General features: G+C 42.1%; 1 protein-coding gene across 7 annotated transcripts in view; it reads left to right on the top strand.

Moving 5' to 3' along the window:
• LOC120310494 (rab GTPase-activating protein 1-like) overlaps nt 1-22,269 on the top strand; it is an 87,759-nt gene that overhangs the window by 53,609 nt on the left and 11,881 nt on the right. For 4 of the 7 annotated variants that reach the window (XM_039348948.1, XM_039348950.1, XM_039348951.1 and 1 more), the window contains exon 13: nt 20,157-22,144. The exons of 1 other annotated variant lie outside the window; for it this stretch is intronic. In XM_039348948.1, coding sequence (XP_039204882.1) covers nt 20,157-20,354 — 198 coding nt within the window. In that variant the 3' untranslated portion in view covers nt 20,355-22,144. 2 more of the 7 variants (XM_039348953.1, XM_039348954.1) reach the window with 2 other exon arrangements.

Raw genomic sequence — 22,269 nt, 5'->3', positions numbered from 1 at the left:
CTAACATTTACTTCTACTTTTGGTTTCTTTTAACTTTACAGTTGCTGTAACAACATCCTACCTTCCTTTCTTTTAGTAAGTCAGTTTCCATAACAATAACATTCAGTTTATGAATGTGTCTTCAAAAACAACAACTTCCCATTGGATTTTGTGGGTGTTTAAATATTAAGTCTTCAACTGAACATTGTATATTAAACTTACTTAAATTTCACTGAAATGAATGAATTTTTCATTTATAACATAATTGTGTCTCAGTTCCAAACTGGCATGTGGACATTGATGAATATGTTCAGAAGGATTATGTAATAGAAATAGAATAGTTATATAACAGTAAGATAGAATTCTAATTATTTTGTCTTTTTTGCAACTAACCTGGCATGTTGCTCAGTCAGTTCTTCCTTGTTTTCTCTACCATGAAGATCAGTTGAACAAGCCAGGAAACCCCATTTATGATCTGCTTAATATTACATGTGAATTGACTTGATGATGATGATGTTATCCCTTCAGTCGTGTCTGACTCTTGGCTATTCTATGGGCTGGGTCTCTCTACATCTTCTGATCTTGCACTTTTTTTGGAGTTTTTCTATGCTCTGGGTGGTATCAGCTTTGATGGTGTCCAACCACCATATTTTTACCACTATTTCTTCCAAGCATAATTGCTTTCCCAGTGAATTTTTCTGAATGATGTGGCGAAAATAAGTGACTGAAATGGCTTATTCCTCTCTTAACAAGCTAGAGCAGGGATGTCAAACTCGATTTCATTGAGGGCCGCATCAGGGTTGTGGTTGACCTTGGGGGGCTGGGGTGGGCATGGCTGGGATGGGCATAGTGGGGGTGGGCGTGGCCACCTCAATGTTGCTCATGTTGGGGGGCGCCTGTGGTAGCCCGGGCGGGGCTGGGGGAATCCATTGTCTCCAGCTGAGGAAGGCGAGACCAGGGCAAGCACTATACCCTTGTCCAACAGAGGAGCCTTGCTGTTCCTCTCAGGCCATGCAGAGGACCCCCAGTGATTCAGGCTGCTGGAGCCCTGGGCAGTGGAGGGCAAGCGCCCAATCCAGCCTTTCCCAAGGGGGTGCCTGGCTGTGCTTACCTCCTCTTCAAGGCTGCTGCTGATTGGCTCACTATCCTTGGCCAAGTTGCTCATGGTGTATGCGGGAGGGCAAAATGTGTGGGTCAGAGGAAGGCCTATTCCCTCTTCCTGCGAGGAAACCCAGATTTGTAACCAAAGCATCCTCAGTGATAGGATGGGAGAACATCAGGAGAGGTCAGGAGAAGGGGACAAGGGGATGGCGAAAGGGTAGCAGGGCTGCCCATGGCCAAGTGCTAAAATAAGACTTCCCTCAGACCCTTCCTCCCTCTCATTATATCCTTCCTTCCTTCCTTCCTTCCTTCCTTCCTTCCTTCCTTCCTTCCTTCCTTCCTTCCTTTCTTCTGTCCTTCCTTCCTTCCCCTTCTCATCTCTTTCCTTCCTCCGTGCTCAGGAAGGGGTGATGGGAAGGGGAGAGATTGCCAGTGCTACGGGTGTCCATGCTACCACCAGCAGTCACTATCCTGGGTGGGCGGGGCCAATCCCAGTGAAAGGGAAGACTCGTGGCTGCGAGGCTAGGTAGCAAGTGGGCCATGGAGGTGCTGGTGGGAGGGGGTGGCGGCGCTGATCTACAACTTGGATGCATCCATCAAAGCCAGAATGCGCTCAGCCTTAGAGCCACGGGACAGCCCTGGAACCACCGAGGAGCCACCCCGCCGCCTTTGCCCTACCCCCACGCACAAGAGACAGCCAGCACCGGCATCCTGGTTGAAGTCAGCCTGCGGGGCAAGACAGCAGCAGGGATGTCAGATTCTGCTTCCACACGTGCCCAGGGGGGCAGGGTGGGGGCGCCCGTCACTAATTCCAGGGCTGCTCCGTGGATCTAAGGCTGAGCATGTTCTGGCTTTGATGGCTGGCACTAGGTTGTAGATCAGCACCTGCTTGGCCTGGGCTGGGCTGAGGTGCCGCGGGCCGGTCGTTTGCTGTTTCCAGAGCAGGTCCCCGGGCCAGACAGAACCACATGGCAGGTTGGATCCAGCCCATGGGCCTTTTGTTTGACATGTCGGAACTAGAGCCATAGGTTGTTGTTGTTAGTTGCGAAGTCGTGTCCGACCCATCGCGACCCCATGGACAACATTCCTCCAGGCCTTCCTGTCTTCTACCATCTTCTGGAGTCCATTTAAGCTCACGCCTATTGCTTCAGTGACTCCGTCCAGCCACCTCATTCTCTGTCATCCCTTTCTTCTCTTGCCCTCAATCTTTCCCAGCATTAGGCTCTTCTCCAGTGAGTCCTTCCTTCTCATTAGGTGGCCAAAGTATTTGAGTTTCAACTTCAGGATCTGGCCTTCTAAAGAGCAGTCAGAGTTGATCTTCTCTAGGACTGACTGGTTTGATCGCATTGCAGTCCAGGGGACTCGCAGAAGTCTTCTCCAGCATCATAGTTCAAAGGCCTCAATTATTTGGCGCTCAGCCTTTCTTATGGTCCAACTTTCACAGCCATACATTGCAACTGGGAAAACCATGGCCTTGACTATACGTACTTTTGTTGGCAGGATGATGTCTCTGCTTTTTAGTATGCTGTCTAGATTTGCCATAGCTTTCCTCCCCAGGAGCAAGTGTCTTTTAATTTCTTGGCTGCAGTCCCCATCTGCAGTGATCTTGGAGCCCAGGAAGATAAAATCTGTCACTATCTTCATTTCTTCCCCATCTATTTGCCAGGAATTGAGAGGGCCAGATGTCATGATCTTAGTTTTCTTAATGTTGAGTTTCAAGCCAACTTTTACATTCTCATTCTTCACCCACATCAAGAGGCTCTTTAGTTCCTCTTCACTTTCTGCCATTAGAGTGGTATCATCTGCATATCTTAGGTTGTTGATATTTCTCCCGGCAATCTTAATTCCAACTTTTGATTCATCTAGCCCTGCCTTTCTCATGATGTGCTCTGCATATAAGTTAAATAGGCAGGACGACAGAATACAGCCTTGCCAGACTCCTTTCCCAATTTTGAACCATAGTCAGCTCTTGATCTTGTTTTTACTGACTGTATAGAGCTTCTCCATTTTTGGCTGCAGAGCACATGATCAGTCTGATTTCTGTGTTGACCGTCTGGTGATGTCCATGTGTAGAGCCGTCTCTTGGGTTATTGGAAAAGAGTGTTTGTTATGACCATCGTATTCTCTTGACAAAATTCTATCAGCCTGTGCCCTGCTTCATTTTGTACTCCAAGGCCAAACTTGCCTGTTATTCCGGTTATCTTTTGGCTTCGTACTTTCTCATTCCAATCCCCCATGATGATAAGGACATCATTTTCTATTATGTCTTCAAGATAAATATACCACATTTCTTCTGGTCCTATTCCAAGTAGATGGACTATTCCAAGATAGGACTCTATGCCTATCATGAGCTGTTGTGGCGCAGTAGTTAGAATGCAGTATTGTTTGAGGCTCACCGGTTCAAGGTTGACTCAGCCTTCCATCCTTCCAGGATCGGTAAAATGAGGACCCAGATTGTTGGGGACAATATGCTGACTCTGTAAACTGCTTAGAGAGGGCTGTAAAGCACTGTGAAGCGGTATATTAGTCTAAGTGCTATTACTATCACCATAATTATATTCTAGTTTGTCAGTACCAGTATCCTTGGACTGCAGTATCCAGAATTGAGACATGTTTTTCATCCAAGGTCTGATGAAAGCAGGCTCAGTAATAGAGTTTCTTTATATAAAGTGGACACTTTTTCAATGAAGCCATAAAATATGTCCTACAATTTATTAGGTGGAAGTAGTCTATGTGACATAAGTATAGATTTAATATCTTTATTTTCATTAGAGAATATATTGCATATATATTTTACATACTATCCTAGAACTGAAATGGTTGCAATTTCTGTCCCTTTTTTTTTTTCATTTAAGATGATAGCTCACTGGAGCCTGAAAGTGGAAGGAGTTTTGTTGTGTCATATTGAACCCTGCTTCCTACTAGGAATTCAGAGCCAGCATCTGGCAATTACTGTCTACAGATAAGAACCCAGTTTTTCTGGCTTTTTTTCTGAGTTTCTGTGCTTTGAAACACAGAAGATTGTAGTTCATGAGGTAAAATGTGAACATATTTTTGACATTTGTTCTATTCAGTCTTTCTCTTCCCAGCTCTGTTCTTTGTACAATTCAGAGCTGCTCAAGATCCAGCGGGGTTAGAAATGTGCCATTGATTTCTTCTCCTTCCACCGCCACATCATTGCATCTTTCCTGCTGTTCCTGTAATAAAAACCCTCCCCCCTTCAGCTTTGTAACTAATTTCTAACAAATTGTAATCATCCTTGCCTCCTTTTAAATTTTCTAAATTTTTAATTTTTATGTTCTGTTTTATATTTTAACATTTTACTGTATACCTTCAACCCCTCTCCCAAGGAAAATAGGTGGTCAAAATGTAAAAAATAAATAAATGCATAAAAAATAGTATATAAAATGGGTAATACAGTATACAGTAGAATCTATTAGTAGAATAGAATTTATTAAATACTACAACTCTAGCTATATTATCCTGGGCTGTTTGGTGACCTGAAATATTAAAAAAATACTGTTGGGAACCGTAGAACTCTGTTGGTCAATGTATACCGTATATTCTGGTGTATAAGACGACTGGGCATATAAGACGACCCCCAACTTTTGAGAAGATTTTCAGGGTTTAGAAAGTCGTCTTATACGCTAGAAAATACGGTACAATATAGAATTTCTGTTTATAGATGAGCACAATAGGAGCTCCATTCCTTTGCTGCTAGAAAGCGAGTGTTGCCCACCACTGCTTCCCTAATGCTTCCTGAACTCAGCTGGTACTTTTTTCCCCATATATTTTATTGATTTTTTAAAACATAAATCACTTAATAGTTGATAAACAGTGAATTTACTGGGTTTACATTTGTAAAGAAAAAATTAAAAATTTAAATGGGATTTTTGAATGCTTTGTCCTGCTGGCTGTGGAATTCTGGGAGTTGAAGTCCACATGCCTTAAAATTGTCAAGGTTGAGAAACACTGTGTTAGTGCTTATTTCTGTAAAAAAAAAATAGGGCTGGCCACTAGGGGGCAAATTGGTTTTAAATTCAGAGAACAGCTACCCGGCGTATAAGACGACCCCCGACTTTTGAGAAGGTTTTAAGGGTTTAGAAAGTCGTCTTATACGCCGGAAAATACGGTAGTAAATATGAGCATTGTGTACTTTATCTTGAGAATAACAAAAGAATGAAAAAACATTTCACATGCAAGTTCTCCCCAGAAAAAAAGTTAATATATTCTGTGACTAGTTCAACATAAAGATTTTCATCAGGTTCATTTTAAATAATATGGGTGTTTCTTGACTATTTTCTGCTATAATTTCTCTATTTTTTTTAGAATATTCATGATGTCCATCATAATTACATTATTAACTATTATAATAGCATGGTATATGTGATTGGCTTACTTCATTTTCTTTTGCAATTAGTAGCTGCACTTTATGTATGCAGATCTTATACTGTGTAGTGCCTGCTCACCCACCTGACTGTGCTTAGCTGCCTGTATGCCCTCCTGTCGCTGGTGGCAACCACCCCAGGCCCAACTGTGCCTGTATTGTGCTGCTTCAGCCAATTCTATATCCTCCAGCCACTTGCAACAACCACTCCTGGCCTGGCTGCTTTTTCTGGACTGCAATGGCTACTTGCACACCTGCCACCCTCCAGAGCACGTATCTCCACATCTGGCCATGCTGTGCCACAGCAGCCACTTACCTGCCTGTCAGCCTGCTTAGAAGCTGCCTGGAAGTCACAATTTCTTGCTGACTTCCCTATTGATTTTGCGTATGGGAAGTTGACAGATAATTGCACGGAAATTCTCACATAACAGTTCGTGATCTTTGATTAACCACAGAAGTGAGAATTAACAGGATTCCCACAGCTAAGTGATGTGGTCACGTGATGTCATGCTTTACAACAGCATTGCTAAGCGACAGAAACGCTGGTCCTGATTATCATTGTTAACCGAGTACTACCTGTACAGATTTATATTTGCTGAATACCTCCCACAAAAGACTCTTTATGATGTGGTGTTCCCTGCTCAATGCTCTTAGAGGGATGATATAATGAAACTACCCTCTCAGACTGTTTATGTCTCTATGATGACTGATCATGTCCTTTTCTACTGTCAGTATTATAGAGATATTTGTACAGTGCTTATTTTTCAACTTTTGACAGAAATGCAGTTGCTAAAATCAATTTGTACTTTTTTCTTCTAGGGTTCCTTTATAATAAATTATATTGGAAAGTTTGTGTAGCAGTGTGAATTATCCATCGGGCATTGTAGATATAAATTTTCCACAGTTTAACATGATATCAAATCAAATGCAGATTTAAAATAGATGAAACTGCATGAGCTAGGTTTAGTCTCATATATTTCTCTACTAAATATTGTAAAACAAATGCATGATGTATGGGAGAATAATTAATAAATCCATACTAGATAGGCAACTGTTATTATTCATATATAAGTTGCATGATCCCTCACATCCTGGACATAAATTATTTCAACTTCTTCCCTCAAGACGACGCTATAGGGCATTGTACACTAGAACGACTAGACATAAGGACAGCTTTTTCCCCGTGCTGTCAGTCTGCTTAACAACTAATTCTTACAACACTGTCAAAATACTTAGTAAAGCTGTATTACTATGATACTCCTCATCTTTCCTATTACCTATCCTTATCTTCTTATGACTATAACTTTGCTGCTTGTATCTTACAATTTATATTGTTTTTTTTGTACCCTAGTATGATTTATGTTGTTTTCTTATCTAATAGTCTATGACTATCACTAAGTGTTGCATCTTATGATTTATGATGAAGTATTATACTATTTATTATGAATGTATTTTCATGTTGTATATGATCATGACTATCACTATTACCTGTATGTACCCTGAGAACTTATGCACCAGAAACAAATTCCTTGTGTGTCCAACCACACTTGGCCAATAAACAATTCTATGTAAAAATTTCACTGGAGAAGAGCCTAATGCTGGGAAAGATTGAGGGCAATAGAAGAAGGGGACGACAGAGAATGAGATGGCTGGATGGAGTCACTGAAGCAGTAGGTGTGAATTTAAATGGACTCCAGAAGATGGTAGAGGACAGGAAGACCTGGAGGAATGTTGTCCATGGGGTCGCGATGGGTCGGACACGACTTCACAATTAACAACAACATGTAAAAATTCAGTTTAGTTCACAAGGCATCTTGCAGAAACAATCCTATTAGTGTGAGGAATGAGCCAGGTTGAATTCTCTATCATTGTTTATATAAATTCCCTGGTGTATGGGGTGGTCAGGGAGGGGTAGTACCTCTGGTGTAGGGCATGTTGTGCCTCTTTAGGGCAGCTCGTACACCTTTGGTCCCCACCTGACACTCAGCTCTCACCTGTGGCTCCTAGTAGCTGTAACATGCTCAGCGGCCACACCCTGGGCAACAGCTTCAACAGGCTGGCTGAACCAGGTTGAGAGTAGCCATTGTGTCTTCGACACTCAGTGAGTAAGGGATTTGCCTATCCTGAGCATGGGAAGACAGACTCTGGCGGGTTGAGCGGATGAGATCTATTAAAATAGAACCAACGGTCATGAAGGCAGTTTCTGCAAGCAACGTGGTATACTGAGAGCACGGCAAGACACGAAAGATGCCCTGGTCAACCACTGTGCCCAGCCCATCTCCAACTGTCTCGACTTTTGTCCTACCATTGGAATAAGATGGAATCTGGGAAGAGAGAGTGAGGCTGACTATGCGCACCTCTCCCTCACTTAAAGCCAACCCACGCGCAAGTCTTGACATCTTGACTTTCCCTAATTCCAACAAATCTTAAAGTCCTGTGGTGATAGGCGAGCGAAGAAGCAGCAGGTGTGGAATCACTGGGAGCTGTGGATGCGGACCTTCACACAGGCAGCTCAGGTCTAATGGTCGCTTCTTGCTGATGAAGCAACAGTTGGATTTGGCGTCTATCTGAGCAGCCCTCTTTAGGATCACACTGCTCACCTCTGTAGTATGAGGAAGGGGCTAGAAAATGTGCCCTAAACATTGTTGCTTCCTTCAAACCCTGTCCAGCCTATCGTGGTTGGAGGGGATCCCATTTCATGCGGTCGAAATACAAAATTTAAGATGAAACACAAACACCACTTACTATTGGTACATGGAATGTATGTACGCTTCAAGACAATCCATTAGCAGATCGCCCAGAAAGAAGAACAGCTCTGGTAGCCAGAGAGCTTGCAAGATTTAACATTGACATTGCGGCCCTGTGTGAAACTCGTCTAGCCAATGAAGGTCAGCTCACAGAAACAGGAGGCGGTTACACATTTTTTTGGTGTGGACGTAGCAGTGACCAACGTCATGAGTCTGGAGTTGGCTTAGCGGTTAAGAACCATCTCGTTCACCAATTTGCCAGTCTTCCTAAGGATGTGAACGATCGACTCATGACACTGTATCTTCCATTACTAAGTGGAAAGCAAGCCACATTGATCAGTGCCTACGCACCCACAATGACAAATCCAGATGAAGTAAAGGACAAGTTTTATGAAGATCTTGATGCCTACTTTCATCTGCGAAGCTCATCGATAGGCTGATTTTACTTGGCGATTTCAACGCGAGAGTGGGGTCCAATCATTCTGCCTGGGATGACGTTATTGGTAAAAATGGAATTGGCACGTGTAATGGTCTGTTACTATTGAAGACGTGTGCTGCTCATGATCTGGTCATTACTAATACCATCTTTCGCCTGCCTACTCGTAAAAAGACGTCCTGGATGCACCCACGCTCCAGGCACTGGCATCTCATTGATTATGTCATTGTGTGGAGGAAAGACATGCAAGATGTAAGAGTAACTAAGGCTATGCCGAGTGCTGACTGCTGGACTGACCATAGACTCATCATTTCCAAGTTAAATATTCACATCAAGCCAAAGAATCGTCCACAGGGAAACAGAGTTGTGATGAAAAAGATCAACGTCAGTACACTGGAAACCCCCAACGTAGTAGCTTCATTAGTAAAAGATCTTAACAATCAACTCCTGGAGCTGCAAATACAGGAAAATTCTGAGAAGGACTGGGAATGTTTCCAGGACATCTTGCACTCTTCTGCACTTAAGGTTCTTGGACCCTCATATAGGAAGCAGCGGGACTGGTTTGATGAAAATGATGAAGAGATTAAGGTCTTGCTTGCTGAAAAACACCATCTCTATCATGCTCATCCGAACGACCCATTGTCAACTGCAAAGAAAAATGCTTTTATAAACACTTGCAGGATTGTACAGAGCAAGCTCCGCAAGATGCAGGACTCCTGGCTGAGTGCCAAAGCAGATGAAATCCAGAAGTTTGCTGATAGAAACGATGCCAAATGATTCTATGAAGCCCTTAGATCCCTGTATGGACCTCAGCCCTTAGGAAGCTCTGCTTTAGTGGATTCGAGTGGTGCAACTCTTATCACTGAGAAGACCCTGATTTTACAGTGTTGGGCTGAGCATTTCCACTTTGTGCTGAACCGCCCATCCACCATCAATAATGCGACGATTGACAGGATATCCCAGATAGATATCAACTATAGCCTGGATGCGCTACCATCAGAGGCTGAAACCTCATAGACCATCAGTCAGTGTTCCAGTGGTAAGGCGCCAGGATCTGACGCAATCCCAGCGGAAGTCTATAAGGCTGGTGGTGCTATGCTTGTTGAAAAACTTACTCAGTTGTCCCAGTTTCTGGAAACAAGGTTCCATTCCCCAGGAACTGAAAGATGCGTCCATTGTGCACCTCTACAAGAGGAAAGGAAATCGACAAGTCTGCGATAATTATAGAGGAATATCACTTCTCTCCGTCGCAGGCAAGATCTTTGCACGAGTGTTGCTAAATTGCCTGATTAACCATCTGGAACAGGGTATACTACCTGAGACAGTGTGGTTTCCGCAAAGAGCGTGGCACAGTGGACATGATCTTTGCAGTTCGACAGCTCCAGGAGAAATGTCAGGAGCAGAATCGTGAACTATACACCACCTTTGTGGATCTCACCAAGGCTTTTGACACAGTTGTGAAGGATTATGGTGCATTATGTCGAAGTTTGGGTGCCCTGACAGATTTATTCTGATGGTACAGCAGTTCCATGATGGCATGGCGGCTCATGTTCTGAGTAACAGTGGAGCCTCAGAGGCCTTCCCTGTCACTAATGGCGTTAAGCAAGGCTGCGTGCTGGCACCAACCCTATTCAGCATGATGTTTTCAGCCATGCTATCAGACGCCTTTCAGAACAGCTCAGTGGGAGTTAATCTGAGGTACAGAACCGATGGGAAATTGTTCAACCTGCAAAGACTTCAGGCTGTCACCAAGGTAAAGGAGACTGTGCTACGAGATCTTCTTTTTGCTGATGACTGCGCCCTTAATGCAGGATTGGAGCAAGAAATGCAAGCTAGCATGGACAAATTCATAGCCGCTTGTGACAACTTTGGCCTCCTCATCAACACGAGGAAAACTGAAGTGATGTACCAGCCAGGTCCAAAAGCCCAATATCAAGAGCCTACCATCACAGTAAAGGGACAAAAGCTGCAAGCAGTGGACCAATTGACGTATCTTGGTAGTACCCTCTCCCATGCAGTGACAATTGACAATGAGGTCAACTGTAGAATTGCCAAGGCAGGTTCTGCATTTGGCAGATTGCGGACTAATGTGTGGGACCGCTGTGGAATAAGCCTTGCTACTAAGCTTAAAGTTTACCAGGCAGCAGTGCTAACTACCCTGATGTATGCTAGTGAGACCTGGACAGTGTACAGGAGGCACGTTAGGCAACTGAACTACTTCCACATGGCTTGCCTTTGTAGAATTCTGAGGATCCGGTAGCAGGATAAGATACCAGACACAGATGTCCTCTCCAGAGCAGGCCTATCATCAGTTTACACTCTGTTGATGAAAGCCCAGATGCGCTGGGCAGGCCATGTTGTAAGGATGCTAGATCATCGCATCCCTAAACAGCTCTTCTATAGTGACCTGTCTTAAGGAAAACGATTGCACGGGGGATAAAAGAAGCGATACAAAGACATGCTGAAAGCCTCTCTCAAGTCCCTGGATATTAAAATCATCTCTTGGGAACTTCTGGCGCATGATCGACTAACATGGCGCACCTTGGTGTACCAGGGTTGCCAGACATATGAACACAGAAGGACAATCTTGGCACAAGAGAAGCGAGCATTCCACAAAGCCAGAGCTGTAAATGCTGAAGTAACAGTGTCTACATTTCCTTGTTCAGTATGTGGCAGAACATTCCGTGCTAACATCGGTCTTATCAGCCACCTACGGACACATCGTTGATGGCCCATAATCCACAAGATGTTAAGGTCCTCATCGAAATCGATGGACGAACAACAACACCAGAACACTCCTGATTTTTCCCCACTAAAGTTAGCACATAGATATATCTCCATACTACTTAATGCAGATGATGCAGTCCTTCTGTCCCAGACTCTCAATAAGTTAAAATGTGAATTAAGATAATTTCCCATTCATGTCACAGGTGATGAATTAACAAATTATGAAAAGACAAAAATATTGGTATTTGCTAAGTGTCCAGAACCCATACATGGTAATTAAATGGACATAAAATTGAACAAGCTAAAATTTTCCAATATCTCAGAATTGCTTCCTGGGTCTCAGGGAAGAGAAATGCACATATGAATTATGTAGTTCAGAATGCTGAAAAATCAGTCTCGCAATTTATTATTTTTTTACAGAACAAGAGATGTCTTGTTTAATCTGGCCTTCCTAAAGTTATTTACAGCTCAAGCATGTCAATAACTTGTATGGTGCATAACATGGCCCAGATGACAACTATTCAAAATTAGAAATTGTGCAATCCAAATTATTAAGAAATGTGCTCTAGAATGATCAGGGCTTTTGAACCTGTGGTACACATACCACCAGTGGTACGTGTAGGACGGGTTGAAAAAAAATCTAAAAAAATGTAAAAAAAAATGTAAAAAAAGTGTAAAAGTGGATGAGGTGAAGTGGCAGCAGCGCCGCACAGGCTTGTGGCAAAGTCAGCTGGAACTGCACGTTGCCTGGGTCCTACTGAGAGCCCAGGATCAAAGCAGGCAGCTCGAGCTGATTGGCGGCGGCTTTGGGGGCAGCAGGCAGCCTCATGCAGTCTTCAGTGGAGATTCCGCTGAAGCTGCATGACACATTGTCTGAGTCCCCCCCCACCCAGATGCCCTCACCTCCCCCAAGTGTTTTTTTTACTCACCTGCTTTCAGCAGCATTCTCTTTCTCCTGTCCTTCTCAGCATTTGCCATGTGTTTGTGAGGCAAAAAAAAAGTTTCATGAGACTTTCTAACTTGAGAAGGACAGGAGAAAGGGAATGCTGCTGAAAGCAGGTGAGTAAAAAATGCTTGGGAGAGGGGAGGGCAACTGGTTTGGGCACCAACCTTACCCTGCATGGTGGCGGGAGGGTTAACGGTGGGCGTGGGGGGCAGGAGAAGCTGCCCAAAGCAGGCAGAGGGGAAGCTGGGCAGATTGTGGGCGCCGGCAAGCGAGCGAGAATGGGCAGGGACACGAATCGGTGTGTAGTCAGAAACACTGATCTCGTGCTTCTGCCCATCTCGCTTGCTTTCCGCTTGCTTTCTATCTATCAATAGCTTTTGACACTTTTCTGTGTCTTCTGAAGTTTGTTTCTGCAAGCAAGTGAGATGAGCAGGGGCGGGAATAGGCGTGTGCTCAGAAACATCGACCTTGTGCTCCTGCCCATTTCAGTTGCTTGCAGAAACAAAATTCAGAAGACACGGAAAGGAGTCAACAGCTGTTGATAGATAGATAGAAAGCAAGCAGAAAGCAAGCAAGTGAACTGGGCAGGAGGACAAGATCAGTGTTTCTGAGCACATGTTGATTCGCGCTCCTGCCCATTCTCACTCGCTTGCAGGGGTCCTGACCGACCTTCACCGGACGGGAGCGGGAAGGGCATAAAAGAGCCCAGAGGAGGCAATTGGAGTTTGGCCATTGCTGCCTCCATCACCGCTGTTGCTGAGCCAAATGGGTGCTGCAGTTCCTGCCTGCGGCTTCTCCTTGGCTACTTCCTCCAAAAAGGAGCGGCGGTCGCGCTTGGCGCAGCCAGGAGCTTAGCACAGCCGCTGTTTGTCCGCAAGGAAAGAAGAGCGCAGGCAGCAGAGAACGCACGGGGAAAGAGCTGCGGCTGCCGGACTCCCTCTGGTGGGTTGCGTGCGGCTGCAGCCCAAGAAAAGCAGCGAGCGGGGAAGCGGCTCATTCATTGCTGCATGCTCTCCTCCCCCTGTGGAAGAACAGTGGCTGTACTGGATTTCTGGCTGCACCGAGCGCGACCGCCGCTCCTTTTTGGAGGAAGCAGTGGGCAGGAACTGCAGCAGCCATCTGGCTCAGCAACAGTGGCAGTGGCGGCAGTGGGAGGGAAGGTGAGGATCTTTCACTTTGCAAGCAGGAGCAGCAGCAGCTGCAGCCTGCGCTGCCCGGCTCGCCAAAGGTGTCTGTCTGCCAGCCCTGGTGGCTTTTTTAATGTTCAGGGAGGCGCTCCAAAAAGTTTTTTTTTCTCCCACACGCGCGCATGCTTGCACGGAGAGTCACACGGGGCTGGGTGGGACTTGCGAAAGAGGGGGAGGGGGAGGAGGAGAGGGGGGGAGAAAGGAAAAGAAAAAAGAAAAGATCCAACTCCGAGAAGAGAAGGCGGGGGATGATGAGGCAGCGTGGTTTCCCGAGGCTGCAAAGTTAGCAGTGGGATTTGCCCAGTGATGTCACACCAACCAACCTCGCCGTCTGCGCATCTTGCCCGGACAGACTGGGATCAACCCGGGTACAGTTGTGGGGCCCGATCACCTCTTCGTTCCCAACCCCCCTGCACTTCCCCTTTGCAACTCCGACCACCGGGGCTTTTGCAAAACGACCAGCCAACTTGGCTTTCCCAGACCCCTTTGAGGGTCGCAAAGCAAGGCTTGGAGACTAGAGTCGGGAAGGGATAAAGTACACAATCGCCCCGGGCACGGTTGTGGGACCCGATCGCCTCTTCCCCTCCCTTTGCAGCTCTGACCACTGGGGCTTTTGCAGGATGGCCAGCCAGCCTTTGGCTTTCCCTGACATCTTAAGGTCGCAAAGTGGTCACAAAGTGACAGTGGCAGTGGCGGCAGCGGCGGCCAAACTCCAGTTGCCTCCAATTGCTCTTTTATGCCCTCCCTGTTCCCGTCTGGTGAAGGTTGGTCAGGACCCCTGCAAGTGAGCGAGAATAGGCAGGGACGTGAATCGGCGTGTACTCAGAAACACCGATTTCGTATTCCTGCCCAGCTCACTCGCTTGCTTTCCGCTTGCTTTCTATCTATCAACAGCTTTTGACGCCTTTCCATGTCTTCTGAATTTTATTTCTCTGCTGCTTGGGACAATCTACTCCCTTGTTTGAATCTGCTTAATTGTAATTTCCTTGATTAGCTACAGTTTTCAAGCAGTTATAATCTCTCTTAATCTCGATCTATTTGATTTCTCCAGAGTTTCTTATTTCTTCCTGTCAGTTGTAATATGTTAAACATCAAGATCCTTGGCCCCCAAATTTTAATTACCTTATTTTTCATAGCAAATGTCTGCCAATTTTAATCAAAGGGAGGGGTCCTTAGCGCTCTCTGAGGTTTGTTGCAAAGAAGCAAAAAACCTCTAAGATCACTCCTCCCTACACTGACAGGGAAACCACTACTAGAATATAAATTAACAGCAAACCCCATTCCCTACTAGCAAGAAAACAACCAAGCTCAGAGAGTACCAAGGATCCCTCATGTCAACCCTGAGCTATAAATACTCTCCTGTATCAGTTGAATCAAAGTGTTATTCTTTTCAATATTTCTCAACTTTACTGCACCCTTCTGGGTTGCATTATCATTATCATCATCTTAACTTTATTGCAGTCATTAACCAGAACAAAAGAATTGGCATTCAAATACTCAGAATATCCAAAACTAAAGTGACAAATTCAGGATAGTTAAAAAAGTACTTTCAGACAAACATTTTGGCTAAAAAACAATATCAAATCAGAATATGTTAAAAGGCTTATTCATGCTACAGATATACAACAAGATGAAATTTAAATATGTAATCTGGATAATATGAACTTGGAATAGCACTATAAAATATGAATATATGCACAAATACATATGCATATTCATATACATTCTCCCTCTCCCTTTCTCACAGACACACACACACACACACACGTAGCCCGCTGACCTGGGGCTTCACTTAGCAAGCAGCATATTTGCCCTTCAGAGTATAAACAGTAACATGCCTATTGAAAAGTTTGATTTCCCTCCTGCCCATTCACAATGGTAACAGTTTTTGGGGTGTCTTTTATGGGAGGTTGTGTAGTTCTTACACAAAGGCTGAGATTTCTTGCACCAGAATCTTGGCATGCAGTTTTTGCAATTGTTCCTGTATCAAGAGATTTAGTCATTCCTTTATTTTGGACTTAACACTGCTCACCTTAATTATTACAGTGCAAAAGGAAAGTGATTCAGCAAAGGAACCACCATCCAAGAAATTAAAACTGAGTGATGGAGGGAGGGAAGGACAGTGAGAGGGAGAGAGGGACAATGGAAGGGAAGGAAGGAAGGAAGGAAGGAAGGGACAATGGGAGAGAGGGAGGGAAGGAAGGCACCTATCCCAGTCCCACCCCCCTCCACCAGAGACCCATGGATTCCCCCCCACAGGCACCCCGCAATCTGAATGATGAGCTGGCCATGCCCCCCCCCCGGCCATTGACTTTGCTTGTCAAAAAGTTGCAAAAGGGGATCACATGACTCTGGGACACTGTGAACGTCATAAGTATGAATCAGTTGCCAAGCATCCGAATATAAATCACATGACCCTGGGGATGCTGCAACAGTCATAAGTGTGAAAAATAGTCATATGTCACTTGTTTCAGTGCCATTGTAACTTCGAATAGTCACTAAGTGAATTGTTGTAAGTTGAGGACTACCTGTACTTTATCATTTTTTTCCTTTTTGGGGGGGTGTCAAGTTTTTGACACCTTGCTGGGTGACTGGAGGTATTCGGATGTTGCCTTATCCTAAAAGTGGTACAATGGGTGAAAAGGTTGAAAAGCCCTGCACTGGTGGGCCATGAGCTGTTTGCAACTGGGCCATGGAAATGGGTGAGTGCGCCCACGCATTCCCACTTGTGCAAGCAGTGGGTGAGGGCGTGCACACACACTCCATTTGTGTGCACACCACTCATGCAAGTGGAGCTGTGTGTGTGTGCATGCTTGCTGATGCATGTGCGGGGAACCATTACTTTCCCTTTCCCTGCCAGTCCACAAAGCCAGAAAGGTTGGGGAACTTTGTTCTAGACAAATTGTACAGCTAATCCTGGAACTATACCGGCTATTTAATGATCATTAGAAGATATAATAATAATAATAGTAGTAAAGTTGGAATGGATCTTGGAGGTCATCTAGTCCAACCCCCTGCTCAGGCAGGAAACCCTACACCATTTCTGACAAATGGCTGTCCAGTCTCTTCTTAAAAACTTCCAGTGTTAGAGCATTTACTGCTTCTGGAGGCAGGCTGTTCCACTGATTAATTGTTCTCACTGTCAGGAAGTTTCTCCTTAGTTCTAGGTTGCTTCTCTCCTTGATTAGTTTCTACCCGTTGCTTCTTGTCCTGTCTTTAGGTGCTTTGGAAAATAGCTTGATTCCCTCTTCTTTATGGCAGCCCCTGAGATATTGGAATACTGCTATCATGTCCCCCTTGTCCTTCTCTTCGTTAAACTAGACATACAACACATTTCAAAAAAGTTATGACCCATCCTTGAAATTACAACTTCTACCTCATCACATGACTACTTTTATGTTTGGTTGTAGCATATCATGGTCATGTGACTGAGGTTTTTTTTTGTGGGTTTCTGTCTGAAAAAATTGAGTGCAGTCATGTGGTGCCTCAAATTATAACTCCAATGACTTCTGATCAAAATTCTGAGCTTTGTAGGTCGAGGACTATCTGTACTTTCATGGCTTTTTACAGGATTCTTCCCTCCCTTGGGATATGAACAAGACAAAGAAATTCTGACACAACATGTTCTGGACATGGAAATCAACAAGACCAGCCTCTCCCACCCAGGAACATTTTTTCTGGTAGTATATTTTCGTATTGGCAAGATAATTAGATTGGATCACAATGTTTCAGTTGAGAAGAGCATCAATTTAATGTTCTGCCGTCATCTATTCTGGAAGGCAGACACAAATAATTCCATATGTTGCCTGGCTGTGGCTATGTAATATAGGTGCTGTAAAATCAATTGCCCACATTTTATTATTTTTATAGGGGAATTACAGTCTCTTATAGTATTTTCCTTGAAGTATCCAAGTCATTTTGCTATCTTCTATAGTACAGACTCTTTTTTTTGGCTCCAGATAGACTCTTATCTCCCTGGATATTGCCAAATTCTATTATGCTGCCAGTAAGTAGGATCCAAGTTTACTAATCCCCATATTTGTCAGTATAGTACAACTGTGGTTAAATCTTGAATAATTCTGAATAGACATACACAAAATATTTTATTTTTGCCTACTTCTGTCTTAAAATTTCAGTTTAATGTCACTAATATTGAGTACTTAGGACAAACAACAGTTTCAAATAACAATTGTTTCCTAATATTAGAGATTATTTATTGCTATAACAATAGTTGTAAAATTCTTTTCTATTTCATTAGCTTATGTTTTGTATCTGGCCTTCCTGTTCTATTTTTATGTTGTTTGTTGATTGTTTTGTTTTATACTGGTCTTTAAACAAAATTAACTTTGAACTTGATACTAATTTCACAGTTGGCATGTACTGTAGGTAGTACTAATGTTGGCCATTAAGTATAATAACATTTTGTTGCAATAGTCTTGATTCTGCAGTAATGAATTAATACAGTAGTATTAATGAAGTAATGATTAATACAGGCTAGTAGTAATTTGGCTTCTTTCTGAGTAGTTGAGTAAAAATTCTCTGAGATATAGAGTATTTGTAGCCTCCAGTCTGGAACTTCTCTTATGTGTCTGTGGGTCTTTTTTCAGTCTTTTAGTTGTACTTCTAGCAGCACATAATTCCTTCATGTTTGGTAGGGAAGCTGTTTTATCTTTTTGGCATGCCAGTTTTGCTTCTGACTTCCCAGGAATTGAGAGGTTGTATTGTTCACTTTCACTGGCTTAAGAAGCCCTTCCAAAATTAGATGTTGCCTCTTCCTTAGTTGGTTCTGTGCTTAGCATTATACTATAATGAAACACCAGTTCACAAAAAGCAAAGCACTCTTCTGGGTACAAATTTTTTTAAAAATAATAAAAATAAATAATTGCACACTGAAATAAAAAAAAAAGCTCTTTAGACTTTAACCTACATACTTGCTACAGCAGTTGTGCAATGAAATCTTCCTCAGATGCATGGAATATTGTCCTGTGGAATATAGGAACATTCCCTTCCATTAGGGTGGAGCATCAAGGCAGCTAATGTAGACCATATAATGTGGCGTAGTAATGTAGTCCAACCTATGCTTTAATCAATTTTTGAATCTTTAAAGTACCACAAGACTTTGTTATAGCTGAATTGTACAATAACACCCCCATGTTACATATAATAAGTAATATGGCATCAATCTAGACATATTAGCAATCTAATATGCTCCTTTAAAAGTCTCTGTAAATGCTCAAATTGTACCTTCAAGTGATCATAAGATGTAAGATGGTTCATGCCTTAAAACACTTCCTTGTCACAAGGAATTCAGCAATTTAGAATTTCTTTTTATTGTTCCCTAACTAAATACAACCCCCCCCAACAAGAATACATAACATTATAAAAGAAAAAAAGGAACAAAAACAGGGCATATATTCAGCTACATGCATACATAGATACATTTGTATAATAACCCTTTAAATGAATGGAGGACATAATTAGTTACAATCATCCATAGCTTATCTATATTGATCAATTCTGTAGACCATTAAATAATTGGAGCTGCATGTTTTTCTTTCTGATGCTGAGTAACATGTCTTAACTGTAAGTAAAGTATAGAAAATCTTTGTTTATTCAGATGTCAACTCCCATGAAATAGGATAAACTTTAAAATAGTATAAACATTTGAAAATATCGAATCTCAAAGTTGAGGTAATGCATGTAATACAAGTAACACTTTTCCTAAACGGAACAGTTGTTGGACACTATAGAAAGATGTTTAAATAAGTTATTAATTGTACTGCATCTCCAACATTAGCCTTTTTATATAAATGCAGTGATGTCATTATTTGTTGAAAAAGATATAATCTATAATCTAAAATCTGCCCGTTCTCTAGAGTTATGTGTAGTGAGGATTTCTGAAGGATGAAAAAGACATTTTTCATTTCTGGCATCAAGTTTAATTAAATATATGTTGCTAAATAACCTTTATTCCTGAGTTGTTGTAGTTGAATTACAGTAGTTAGTAATACTGCTATCTGTCAAAATACCCTGAAATATTGCAATATGTCAAATATATATGGTGGATGATGTTTTCAGCCTACAGACCCTAAACATTAAATATTATTTGAGGATGCTAGCTCAAGGGGAAAAATGTAAAATCAAATTTTATGCTTTGTTAACTGAGTTTCTTTGAAACTTACTGACTATAAAATAAAGCTACACATTTCATAAATTTAACTAGCTTAAAATAAAACAAATCTTAAAATTAAACTTATAAAAATAATACTGTGTGATAAAAAGGCAGATAGCTGAGGCTATACTGTTTGCAACCAAAATGAACAAACATTGGAATGCCTAGTGGAAAAACACTTTATAGCACATTTTTCAGACCACAACAGTGTTCTTTTGAGCAGGGCATCTCCCCTGGAAAGTCTCTGTTCTAGACCAAAGAATTTTCTCTAAATACTGTATTTGACGTTTTTTGTCTAAGGTAGAAGATGGATGAGAATGAGGATGATGAAAATAGTAAAAATGTATGTGAGACAAAGCTATACAATATATAGACTTATGGGTGTGATTCAGTGTGTTGATTGTCACCTGTATAGCATATGACCAGGCTTTTCGAGAAACCACCTGTCCCTGTTGTTTCTGCCTGCCCCATCAGGTCTATTGGGGAGGACATGCTTTGGATACCTTCTGTCTAATAATACCATCCTGTTGGACCCAGAAGTCACGCCTTCTCTATGACTGCACCTGCCCCGTGGAACAGCATTCCCCACCTGGAGATTCAGATGACCCTGACCATGATAAGGCTCTAAAGACCTGGCTTTTTTCCAGGTATTTGGGCCAGATAGTTAGGTGAGCTCTGCTGTTGATGTGTTTTTTCGCTTTGAGACATATTATATACTTTAGATGTCAGGGATCATGGTGGTTTAAACCAGGTATTCTGTTGGGAGTCACTGTTGTAAGATGGTTAGCCAAAATAATTGTTTAAAAATAGAAATAAAATATATGAAGTGTTACTTTGGAACACAGCAATTCATTCATATTTAGCCTATTTACAAAATGCTAAGTATTCCAGTAGAAATGTTAGCAATCCAATAATGTCAAACAATGTAGTTATTTAACATCAGAGCATTTTCTTTTAAGAAAACAAACAACTCCTGCATTTGGTATAATTTTAGGATCTTTAATGATGCAATTACTAGGTTACTACACTGATAGCAATTTTATAGTGCTATTAGAGATTCTGTAGTTTTGGATAATATATAATAATCTAAGTTTGCAATGTAGCATGTGTTGAGAATTTGATTATTATCATGTGCATTCATAGAAATAAATGCATTGGTGTTTTTTATAGTACATTTTACATGTTTGTCTTTGTTATAGTTGTTATAATGACTCAAATTTGAAATGTCAATTGACTGTAGGAATTTTTTTGTTACTTTTTTGTGAGCTTAATAATTAATAGACAATTCTTGTCAGTAAGAATTAAATTACTGCTGACTTGCTAACTGGTGTTGTTCCGGTATATGGTTCAGTAAAAACATCTTTGGTATTGGACATTGTAGTGTTAACCCCATTGAATATTTTATGGCTTGTTAATTGGAAGAATGTAGCTGACAAAAATGTCTCTGTTCCTACAGTCCTTAATATATTAATTTGGTTGGTCATTTTCATTATCTTCCCTTGTCATCCTTATTCATGGATTGCTGTGGAAGGGTATAAGCTAGCATTGTGCCTGGCAACTGTTACCTAGTGACAGCTTCAGCTGTAATAGCCATTGGCTGTGCTTTTGACTGGGACTGAAGGACCGAGTCACCTTCCTGATGGTGAGTTTTTCTGCATCAGCTAATGATGAAGAGAAGGGGCAGACTTAGGTGAAAACTGTAATATCACAAGGAAATATGTAAAGAATGAAAGAACACTCTTTCAGCAAATAGGATAGCATCTATACCTCATTTTGAGACAAAAGCTAGTGTATTACCAAATACACTTTCTTATTGCTTCGGGAAGAGAATGCAATCAATATTAATTTTATAGTAGTTTGGACTGCTTATGGAAGCATATCACAGTCAACATGTTATGGATGTCATTAAAAATAAGGATTTTCAGCACTTCGTGGTGATAAGGAACATGAGGCGTGAAACTTAGAAAAGGATGTCTTCTATTCCATTGCTGCAGCAGGAGCAGAGAAAATACTTACTCTCCCTCTCATGAAAGGAATTCCACACCATGGACTATTAAATAGCACAAGTGTGATTCCAGGACTTTAAAAAGGAAAAGGGGAAAAAAAGAGCCCTTCACCTGAGCTTTAATATAAAATTGAAGTGACTTTGGATTTTTATTTTTTTAAGACTGTATGATTTGCATTTCTTTGGATCCTTAATTAAAAATGCATTTGATTTGTGTAGAGATAGGTTAGAAAGTAAGACTGCTGCATGTATCGAATGCCTGCTTATTAGTGAGTATTGAAAGAACTTTTGTAACCCATGGATGTGTCCTTATTGCAAATGTAATGAATAGGTTAATGTTTTGCCACATCATACAAGCCTTTGGAAGCAGATGGTTATTTTAATTACTAAAGAAAATACATGCACAGCATTTGAAAAAATGAATCCAGAAAATAAATGGAATAATACTGTACCATGACAGCTTTTCTTGTTAAATCAACATTTCATTAGCTTCTCAGAAAAATGTAGATGAGAGTTAATGATAGCATTGTGTTGAGCATATGAAAAAAAAATGGAGATTGCTATAGAGGTGAGAAGTGACTG

Source organism: Crotalus tigris, unplaced genomic scaffold (assembly GCF_016545835.1).
Source record: "Crotalus tigris isolate CLP2741 ecotype Arizona unplaced genomic scaffold, ASM1654583v1 scf7180000018217.1405312, whole genome shotgun sequence".
Taxonomy (NCBI): domain Eukaryota; kingdom Metazoa; phylum Chordata; class Lepidosauria; order Squamata; family Viperidae; genus Crotalus; species Crotalus tigris.
The sequence above is the reverse complement of the archived record's forward strand: the minus strand, read 5'-3'. Positions and strand labels throughout refer to the sequence as shown.